The sequence below is a fragment of the Hylobates moloch genome, unplaced genomic scaffold, assembly GCF_009828535.3.
Source record: "Hylobates moloch isolate HMO894 unplaced genomic scaffold, HMol_V3 SCAFFOLD_11, whole genome shotgun sequence".
Classification (NCBI taxonomy): Eukaryota; Metazoa; Chordata; class Mammalia; order Primates; family Hylobatidae; genus Hylobates; species Hylobates moloch.
This window is the reverse complement of record NW_026652286.1, coordinates 80,439,641-80,451,010: the sequence shown is the minus strand read 5'-3', so window position 1 is coordinate 80,451,010 and position 11,370 is coordinate 80,439,641. Positions and strand designations below refer to the sequence as shown.

Sequence of the window (11,370 nt, the reverse complement as noted above, 5' to 3'; positions counted from 1 at the left end):
GGATTACAGGTGTGAGCCACTGTGCCCAGCTAGAACTTCAGTTTTTTTAAAAAGAATGCAGTAATCTACAATGTAGATTTTACATGGAATTAGTCTAGTTAATGGGAATAGTTTCCTTAGGCATTTTCCCTCAATTTTTTTCCCTTTGACATTCTTAACAGAGGCTACTTAGTTATTCCTCAATGAGAAGGAGATTAACATAAAGAGGGCTATAGTAAGGCATTCCCAGAATTTGTTGGCTTTGAGAGCAATACCAAAAGGAATCAGTGTATTCATTAACTCTTATAGTGGATGGCAGCCGCAGGAAATACCCACTCTAAGATGTGTATTGCTAACAAACACTGGGACTATGATGTAATCCTAGGGCTCGTAAATAACTCAGAAAGTTATAACCCCTTCAGCACTATCCAAGTGAGGAAGGCACTATATTTTACAGCTATAAATACTCTGTTTAGGCCAGGTACAGTGGCTCACCCCTGTAATCCCAGCACTTTGGGAGGCCATGACAGGTGTATCACCTGAGATGAGGAGTTCGAAGCCTGGCCAACATGGCGAAACTCTGTCTCTATTAAAACTACAAAATTGGGCTGGGCGCAGTGGCTCATGCCTGTAATACCAGCACTTTGGGAGGCCAAGGCGGGTGGATCATGAGGTCAAGAGATCGAGACAATCCTGGCCAACATGGTGAAACCCCGTCTCTACTAAAAACACAAAAAATAGCTGGGCGTGGTGGCACATGCCTGTATTCCCAGCTACTTGGGAGGCTGGGGTAGGAGAATCGCTTGAACCTGGGAGGCTGAGCTTGCAGTGAGCCGAGATCATGCCACTGCACTCCAGCTTGGGGACAGAGCGAGACTCTGTCTCAAAAAAAAAAAAAAAAAAAAAAAAAAAAAAAAAAAAAAAAAAAAAACTACAAAATTGGCTGGATTGCTTATGCCTGCAATCCCTGCACTTTGGGAGGCCGAGGTGGGTAGGTCACCTGAGGTCAGGAGTTCGAGACCAGCCTGGCCAACATGATGAAACCCCGTCTCTACTAAAAATACAAAAAATTAGCCAGGCATGGTGGTGGGCGCCTGTAATCCCAGCTACTTGGGAGGCTGAGGCAGGAGAATTGCTTGAACCCAGAAGGCAAAGGTTGCAGTGAGCTGAGATCGAGCCACTCCACTCTAGCCTGGGCAACAAGAGCAAAACGCCATCTCAAAAACAAACAAACAAAAACTACAAAATTAGCTGGCTGTGGTGGTGCATGCCTGTAATCCCAGATACTTGGGAGGCTGAGGCAGGAGAATCACATGAACCCAGGAGGTGGAGGTTGCAGTGAGCCGAGATCACGCCATTGCACTCCAGCTGGGGTGACAGAGCGAGACTCCATCTCGAACAGATAATAATGAATAAATAAATACTCGTATTACTGGAGAGATGGAAGCTACTGCGGGAAAGGGGCTTTCCAGGTTACTTCACCACTTTTGTGTTTCATTTACGTGGTAACACGATGGCTTAGGGCTTGATCCCCCTTCAGTTTTCTTCTAGTGTGCCTTCCTCATTTGCAAAGGCTGGAAAGCAAAAATTTTAGATTTCCCAAACTCCTAGTGGCTATGTGTTTTGTTTTTTTTTAAACTTTTTAGTATAGACATTTTCAAACAAACATTTACAAAAGTAGATAGAATAGTATAATGTACTCCACATAAGCAAAAGCTCTAAAATACAGTAAGGTAAGTGTGCTCAGAGGGGTTATCTTTTATTTTTATTTTTTAAAAGTTGAAGTCTTGGCCGGGCGCGGTGGCTCACGCTTGTAATCCCAGCACTTTGGGAGGCCGAGGCGGGCGGATCACAAGGTCAGGAGATCGAGACCACGGTGAAACCCTGTCTCTACTAAAAATACAAAAAATTAGCCGGGCATGGTGGCGGGTGCCTGTAGTCCCAGCTACTCGGAGAGGCTGAGGCAGGAGAATGGCGTGAACCCGGGAGGCGGAGCTTGCAGTGAGCCGAGATTGCGCCACTGCACTCCAGCCTTGGTGACAGAGCGAGACTCCGTCTCAAAAAAAAAAAAAAAAAAAAAAAAAGTTGAAGTCTTGCTCTGTCACCCAGGCTGGCCTCAAACTCCTGGGCTCAAGTGATTTTCCTGCCTTGGCCTCTCAAAGTTGACGGCATTACAGTCATGAGCCGACCATGAGATTATCTTGTATGTCACTCTAGACTTAAGCTTTATTTTATATACTACTTTTTTCCCAATTGCTTTTCTTTTTGTGTACATTTTAAAAACTGGGTATAACTTAAAGTGCACATAAAAGTGCGGGTCAGTGAATTTTTACATACGTATATACCATGTAACCACTCCTCGGATCAAGATATAAATTATCTTTATGTCCCAGAAGTCTCCTTCCTGCTCTCTCCCAGGTGATATTTCTCCACAGTGTATTAGTTTCCTAGATTATCACAGACTGGGTGGCTTAAACCAACAGAAATTTATTCTTTCACAGATCTGAAGGCTAGAAGGTCAAAATCAAGATATGGGTGAGGTTGATTCCTTCTGGATGCTCTGTGGGAGAATCTGTTCCATGCCCCTCTCCTAGACTCAGGTGGTTGCCAACAATCCCTGGTCCTTAACTTGTAGTGACCTCTCTCCAGTCTCTGCCTCCATCGTCACATGGCATTCTCCTTCTATATCTCTATGTCCAAATTGCCCTCTTCCTTTTTTTTGAGATGGAATTTTGCTCTTGTTACCCAGGCTGGAGTATAATAGCATGATCTTGGTTCACCACAACCTCTGCCTCCCAGGTTCACGTGATTCTCCTGCCTCAGCCTCCCGAGTAGCAGAGATTACAGGCATGCACCACCATGCCCGGCTAATTTTCTGTATTTTTAGTAGAGATGGGGTTTCTCCATGTGGGTCAGGCTGGTCTTGAACTCCCGACCTCAGGTGATCCGCCCACCTTGGCCTCCCAAAGTGCTGGGATTGCAGGCATGAGCCACCGTTCCTGGTCCAAATTGTCCTCTTCTTATAAGGACATCAGTCATTGAATTAGGGCCCACCTGAATCCACTCTGATCTTATCCTACTTGATTACATTCTAATAGACCCTATTTCCAAATAAGGTCACATTCACAGGTACCTGGATTAGGACTTTGATATATTTTTTGTGGGGACACAATTCAATTCATAACACCAAAGGTAACCACTATTCTGACTCTTATCATAATGGACTAGTTTTACCTTCTTGGTTTTCTTGAAATTCACATAAATGGAAGCATGCAGTATGTAATGGCTTTTGTCACTCAATATTATGCGTGTGAGATTCATCTCAATTTGTTTCCCATAGCAGTACTTTGTTATTTTCATGCACTATAGTACTGTATGAATATACAACAATTTATTCTGTTGATGGGTACTTGGGTGTTTTCCAGTTTGAGGCTATTATTAATAAAAATGGAGCCAGGTGCAGTGGCTTACACCTGTAACCCAGCACTTTGAGAGGCCAAAGCAGGTGGATCGCTTAAGCCCAGGAGTTTGAGACTAGCCTGGGCAACCTGGCAAAACCCTGTCTCTACAAAAAATAAAAAAAATTAGCCAGGCGCAGTGGTCCCAGCTACTTGGGAGGCTGAGGTGGAGGATCACTTGAACCTGGGAAGTGGAGGTTGCGGTGAGCCAAGATTGTGCCGCTGCACTCCAGCCTGGGTGACAGAGTAAAAGCCTGTCTCAAAAAAAAAGGTTATGAACATTCTTGTGTTCTTGTAACATTAATGCAAATATGTATTCATTTTCTCTTGCGCATACACCTAGGAGTGGGTTTGCAGGGTCATGGCATATGCATATGTTCAGCTCTAGCAGCTATACTGACAAACAGTTCTCTAAAGTGGTTATATTTCTTTCTATTCCTGCCAGCAGAATATTAGAATTACAGTAGTTATACATCCTTATCAATTTTGGTATTATCATTTAAAAAGTTAGCGGTTCCTTTGGGCATGTAGTGGAATGTCATTGCATTTCTTTGATGACTAATGATAGTGAGTATCTTATGTTTATTGATCATTTGGATATTATTAATTTGAAGCTGTTTTATTCATAATACTTCTGATACCAACTACTGTGATCTGTTTCTACCCATAGAACACTTCTGGCACCAAATGTGTGGGGTTTTTTTTCCCTGACATCAACCAGTTCTCCAGCTCTTCAGATACCAACTGGACTTCCTACGGTTCTATCTGATGTTATGTACTTTGAGTTGGCATCAGAGGCAACAAATTAAGGGTTCAGTCCCACAAGGCTGCCATCACTTCAGATGTCAATTGCAAGCTGAGGGCCTCCCTTCTTTTGAATGACCAGCTATAAATCGGGAGTTCCCATGATCCCCTCCTCAGGTTCTATAATTTGCTAGAACAGCCCACAGAACTCAGGAAAACCGTTTCCTTACATTTACTGATCCAGTATAAAGAACACAACCCAGGAGCAGCCAAATAAAAGAAATGCACAGGGCAAGGTATGGGGAAGAGGCATAGAGCTTTCATGGCGTCTCTGGGTGCCCCATCTTCCCAGCACCTCAATGTGTTCATCAACTCAGAAACTCTCCAAACCCCATTGTTTCTGGTTTTTATGGAAATTTCATTATGGTAGCATAATTGATTACATCATTGGCCATTGGTGATTGAACTCAATCTCCACGTCTTCCCTCCTTCCCAGAGGTAAGGTGGGGGCCAAAGTTCCAACTCTCTAATCATATGGTTGATTCCTCTGGCTACCATCCTCCATCCTACAGCTATCTAGAGAACCACCAAGAATCACCTTATTAGCGTTATTTTAGGTTTAGTTGAAAGGAGCTTACTATGAATAACAAAAGACGCTCCTCTTACTTCAGAGATTCCAAGGGTTTTAGGAGTTCTGTGCCAGGAACTGGGATGAAGACCAAATATGTATCTCTCATTATATCACAATATCACAGATGTCTTATTTTGTCAAGGGTCTATAAAAATACATATTTTTTCATTTTTTTTTTTCCTTTTTCTTTTTTTTTTTTTTTTGATATGGAGTCTCGGTCTGTCGCCCAGGCCCTGGAGTGCAGTGGCGCGATCTCGGCTCACTGCAAGCTCCACCTCCCGGGTTCACGCCATTCTCCTGCCTCAGCCTCCCGAGTAGCTGGGACTATAGGCGCCTGCCACCGTGCCCGGCTAAGTTTTTGTATGTTTTAGTAGAGATGGAGTTTCGCCATTTTAGCCAGGATGGTCTTGATCTCCTGACCTCGTGATCCGCCCGCCTTGGCCTCCCAAAGTGCTGGGATTACAGGCGTGAGCCACCGCGCCTGGCCTATAAAAATATTTTGCTGGCTGGGCACGGTGGCTCCTGCCAGTAATCTAGCACTTTGGGAGGCCGAGGCGGACAGATAACCTGAGGTCAGGAGTTCAAGACCAGCCTGACCAACATGGAGAAACCCTGTCTCTACTAAAAATACAAAATTAGCCGGGCATGGTGGCGCATGCCTGTAATCCCAGCTACTTGGGAGGCAGGAGAATCGCTTGAACTCAGAAGGCAGAGGTTGCAGTGAGCTGAGATCAAGCCATTGCACTCCAGCCTGGGCAACAAGAGCAAAACTCCGTCTCAAAAAAAAAAAAAAAAATTTTGCTGGCCAGTTGTGGTGGCTCATGCCTATAATGCCAGCACTTTGGGAGGCTGAAGCTAGAAGATCACTTGACCCAGGAGTTTGATACCAGCCTGGGCAACATTGGAGAGACCCTGTCTCTACTACTACTACTACTACTACTACTACTACTACTACTACTACTAATACTACTAATAATAATAAATTAAATTTTACAAAAAAAAACACATAAAGAAAAATGAACAAAATTTTTTGTCTACTTTTTGTTTGGGCTTTTTCTTTTGGATTTATGTGAGTTCTTTATGTATATAGATATGGGTCTTTTGACCGGGCGCGGTGGCTCACACCTGTAATCTCAGCACTTTGGGAGGCTGGGGCGGGCAGATCACTTGAGGTCAGGAGTTTGAGACCAGCTTGGCCAACATGGTGAAACCTTGTCTCTGCTATACTAACAAAAAAAATTAGCCGGGCATGGTGGTGCATGCCTGTAATCCCAGCTACTTGGGAGGCTGAGGCAGAAGAATCGATGGAATCTGGGAGGCAGAGGTTGCAATGAACCAAGATCATGCCACTGCACTCCAGTCTGGGCAACAGAGTGAGACTCTGTCTCAAAAAAAAAATACATGTATTCCGGCAGATATATGTATTGTAATTTTTCTTTTTTTTCTTTCTTTTTTTTTTTTTTTTGCAGATTAAGGCTTGTTTTATTTTAATGGCTGATCTATGTAACGACGGAGGCCAGCATGTACAGACAAAGGGGGAGGTTTTATTTCTTGGTCTCTTCCTCCTTGGACAAAGTCTTGATGATCTCCTCCTTCTTGGCCTGGAGGCGCTCTTCACGGCGCTTGCGTGCTTCCTTGGTCTTAGACCTGCGGGCCTCAGCCTGGTCAGCCAGGAGCTTCTTGCGGGCCTTGTCTGCCTTCAGCTTGTGGATGTGTTCCATGAGAATCCGCTTGTTTTTGAACACATTCCCCTTCACCTTCAGGTACAGGCTGTGATACATGTGGCGATCAATCTTCTTAGATTCACGGTATCTTCGGAGCAGCTGGCGCAAAATCCTCATTCTCCTCATCCATGTGACCTTCTCTGGCATTCGGGCATTGGCTGTACCCTTGCGCTTACCTATGCCCATGTGCCTGCCCTTCCGGCGGGCCAAGGTGTTTTTCCGGCATCGAGCCCGGGAATGGACCGTCACAGGCTTGCGGATGATCAGCCCATCTTTGATGAGCTTCCGGATCTGCTGACGGGAGTTGGCATTGGCGATTTCATTGGTCTCATTGGGGTCTAACCAGACCTTCTTCTTGCCACAGCGGAGGACACTCGAGGCGAGCCTCTTCTGAAGCCTCAGCATACTCATGGCTGCGGCTGCAGCAGCGAAAGGGAAGAGCTCCTGTAATTTTTCTTTTTCCTCCCGAGACAGAGTTTTGCTCTGTCACCCAGGCTGGAGTGCAGTGACACAATCTCAGCTCACTGCAACCTCCACCTCCTGGGTTCAAGCAATTCTCCTGCTTCAGCCTCGTGAGTAGTTGGGATTACAGGTGCCCATCACCACACCTGGCTAATTTTTGTATTTTTAATAGAGACGGGGTTTCGCCATGTTAGCCAGGCTGGTCTCGAACTCCGACCTTGTGATCTGCCCGCTTCAGACTCCCAAAGTGCTGGGATTACAGGCGCGAGCCACTGTGCCTGACCTAGTATTTTTAAATAAATAAATCTGTTGCTGGATTTAAAAAATTGTTTTAATGGCTCAACACTTTTATATTATAGATTAAGTAAATGCAAAATTCCATTTCAGGCAGTAATGTCAATTAGACACCTGAATGACCCTTCAAACTAAACAAAATATAAGGCACATAAAATAATTTAAAAAGCATTACTGAGCTGATATGAAAGTAATAATGTTAGCAGCGGAACATATCCAAGTCACAGAGCACCAAAGTATGTTACTGACAGCGAATACATAAGGGTCTGCAGCAACCTTGATTCTCGCCTCTTAAGAAGAAAGAATTCACCCGATGGGCATAAAGCAGAGTGAGAGATCCAGGCAAATTTTAGAGCAGGAATAAAGTTTATTAAAAAGTTTTAGGGCAGCAATGAAAGGAAGTAAAGCACACTTGGAAGAGGGCCAAGTGAGGAACTTGAGAGAGTCAAGTGCACAGTCTGACCTTTTGACTTGGGGTTTTATATGTTGGCATTCTTCCAGGGTCTTGCATTACTTCTTCCCTGATTCTTCCCTTGGAGTGGGCTCTCCACATGTGCAGTCACCTGCTAGTGCTTGGGAGGTGAGCTTGTGCAGTGAGTTTACGGGAGTTGTATGCGTGCTCATTTGAGGCATTCTTCCCTTACCAGTCAAGTGTTCCTATAAGGTCATATACCAGTTAAACGCCACCATTTTGCTGCTTAGTGCGCATGTGTGAGCCAACTTGCCCAACTCCTAAGATCTTATCAGGAAGCTGCTGATCACCAGCTTCAGGTTTTTCTATATATTGGGAGACTGCCTTTCCCTGGTACTGGCTGCAACCAAGAGAGAAAGTTAACAACTGTCTGATCATCACCTGATGGTTGCCTAACATTCCTGGTAGAACAAGAGGCCCTCTCCTGCCCTGCTCATACCTGACTAATTACTTACTGTAACAATAACTCTGCAGAGGCCTCCAAACAAAAGAAAACTCAGAGACCTTGAGAGGTAATATGCTAAAGACAGTATCTGCCCTGGAGTTTTCTGCTAAATCTTGAAGAATGTGAGTCTTCTGCTTTGAAGACCTCTTGGAGCTACTTCTTTAATTGTAGAAGTTAAAGTCCGGGACATGCTTGGGTGAGAAATCTAGAAATCAGACTTCTTGTCAGAGGCATTTGGACCAGAGCAACTCCATCTTGAATAGGAGCTAGGTAAAATGAGGCTGAAACCTACCGGCTGCATTCCTAGGCAGTTAAGTCATTCTAAGACACAGGATGAGATTGGGGGTTGGCACAAGATACAGGTCATAAAGACCTTGCTGATAAAACAGCTTGCAGTAAAGAAGCTGGCTAAAACCCACCAAAACCAAGATGGCCACATGACCTCTGGTGGTCCTCACTGCTACACTCCCGCCAGCACCATGACAGTTTACAAATGCCATGGCAACATCAGAAAATTACCCTATATGGTCTAAAAAGGGGAGGCACGAATAATCTACCCCTTGTTTAGCATATAATCAAGAAATAGCCATAAAAAAGGGCAACTAGCAGCCCTCAGGGCTGCTCTGTCTGTGGAGTAACCATTCTTTTACTCCTTTACTTTCTTAATAAACTTGCTTTCAGCCGGGCCTGGTGGCTCACGCCTGTAATCACAGCACTTTGGGAGGCCGAGGCGGGCAGATCACAAGGTCAAGAGATCAAGACCATCCTGGCTAACACAGTGAAACCCTGTCTCTTCTAAAAATACAAAAATATTAGCCAGGCGTGGTGGCGGGCGCCTGTAGTCCCAGCTACTCGGGAGGCTGAGGCAGGAAGAATGGTGTGAACCTGGGAGGCAGAGCTGGCAGTGAGCTGAGATCGCGCCGCTGCACTCCAGCCTGGGCGACAGAGTGAGACTCCATCTCAAAAAAAACAAAAATCTCTTTCACTGTCTCAGTCATAATTTTGCAAAGGCAGTTTCATGTCTTGAACTTGGAACTTGACAGAAGAGAAAGCTATTTCTTACAGATTCATAACACAAGCTAGTTTTTATACAGTTTTAATTCATGCTACCTGTGAAACTCAGAAAGAAAACCTTTGAATAGGGAATTTTAAATGGTGCTATTTGGTAGCTCTTGTCACACGTGTCCGTGTGACGAGACCACCAAACAGGCTTTGTGTGAGCAATAAAGCTTTTTAATCACCTGGGTGCAGGCGGGCTGAGTCCGAAAAAAGAGTCAGCAAAGGGTGGTGGGATTATCATTAGTTCTCAAGGGTGGGGTGGGGGGTGGCAGGGCGGGGGGAGAGCGGCAGAATATTACAAAGTACCTTCTTAAGGGCAGGGCAGAATATATCATATCAGTTAGGATGGGGCAGGAGCAAATCACAATGATGGAACGTCATCAGTTAAGGCTATTTTCACTTCTTGTGTGGATCTTCAGTTGCTTCAGGCCATCTGGATGTATACGTGCAGGTCACAGGGGATATGATGGCTTAGCTTGGGCTCAGGCCTGATAGCTCTCTCAGTCAGAAGTAACTTATCTTTGGGAGAATTCAGCTATAATCCAGATATCAAAATATTCACGGATAATATATCAATATTCAGATCTAGGAAGCTCAATAAAGCCAGGTAAATCCCAAGCAAAAGGCCGGGCGCGGTGGCTCACGCTTGTAATCCCAGCACTTTGGGAGGCCGAGGCGGGTGGATCACGAGGTCAGGAGATTGAGACCACGGTGAAATCCCGTCTCTACTAAAAATACAAAAAATTAGCCGGGCGTGGTGGCGGGCGCCTGTAGTCCCAGCTACTCGGAGAGGCTGAGGCAGGAGAATGGCGTGACCCCGGGAGGCAGAGCTTGCAGAGAGCCGAGATCGCGCCTCTGCACTCCAGCCTGGGTGCCTGGGTGACAGAGCAAGACTCCGTCTCAAAAAAAAAAAAAAAAAAAAAAAAATCCCAAGCAAAAAAATCCACATCTAGATACATTGTAGTGAAATGCACAACCCTAAAAAAATAAAAATAAAAAACAAAAATGTGGTGAAAAGTCACAGGAAAAGAGGCAGGTGACCTACAGGAAAAAGGTAATTAGATGGTTGGCTGCCTTCTCTATTGCAAAAATGAAGACAGGAAGATATATTCAAAGTGGTTAGAGAAAATATTAGTCAATCTTGAGTTTTACATCCATCAACAGTATCTTAAAAAACAAAGAGGGTGCAATAAAGATATTTTAAGACAAACAAAAATAGACTTTAGATCAAAAGACCCTCTGTAAAGGAAATTCTAAAGATGTAGCTGCAGTAGAAACAAAATAAAATCCTGATGGAAGATCTAGGCTACATAATTTTTGGGTCCTAGTGCAGAGCCATGGGAAATATGAGGCTTGGCCGGGCGCGGTGGCTCACGCCTGTAATCACAGTACTTTGGGAGGCCGAGACGGGCGGATCACGAGGTCAGGAGATCGAGACCATCCTGGCTAACATGGTGAGACTCCGTCTCTACTAAAAATACGAAAAATTACCCAGGTGTGGTGGCGGGTGCCTGTAGTCCCAGCTGCTCAGGAGGCTGAGGCAGGAGAATGGTGTGAACCCGGGAGGCAGAGCTGGCAGTGAGCTGAGATCATACCACTGTACTCCAGCCTGGGAGACAGACTGTCTCAAAAAAAAAAAAAAAAAAAAAAAAAGACTCTTTCCCAAAAAAAAAAAAAAAGAAAAAGAAAATACGAAGCTCCGAGGCTAGGCACCGTGGCTCATGCCTGTAATCCCAGCACTTTGGGAGGCCAGAGCAGGCGGATCACCTGAGGTCAGGAGTTCGAGACCAGCCTGGCCAAAATGGTGAAATCCCCATCTCTACAAAAATACAAAAATGAGCCAGGCCTGGTGGCAGGTGCCTGTAATTCATTGAGGCAAGAGAATTGCTTGAACCCAGGAGGCGGAGGTTGCAGTGAGCCAAGATCATGCCACTGCTCTCCAGCCTGGGTGACAGAACGAGACTCTGTCTCAAAAAAAAAAAAAAAAAAAGAGAAAAAAGAAAATATGAGGCTCCTTGTTAAAAAGTTATTAAAAATTTCAAGATGGCAATAGCAGGTGTGGTGGGTCCGCCTGTAATCCCAGTACTTTGGGAGGCCAGAGC

At 44.9% G+C, this 11,370-nt stretch overlaps 1 protein-coding gene across 1 annotated transcript; it reads right to left on the bottom strand.

Annotated features, from left to right (window-relative positions):
- Positions 1–6,271: 6,271 nt before the first annotated feature.
- Positions 6,272–6,974, bottom strand: LOC116476892 (large ribosomal subunit protein eL19-like). Its single transcript, XM_032761609.2, has one exon. The coding sequence runs from the start codon at positions 6,945–6,947 to the stop codon at positions 6,357–6,359; it is 591 nt and encodes a 196-aa protein (XP_032617500.1). The 5' UTR covers positions 6,948–6,974; the 3' UTR covers positions 6,272–6,356.
- Between the last annotated feature and the right edge of the window lie 4,396 nt (positions 6,975–11,370).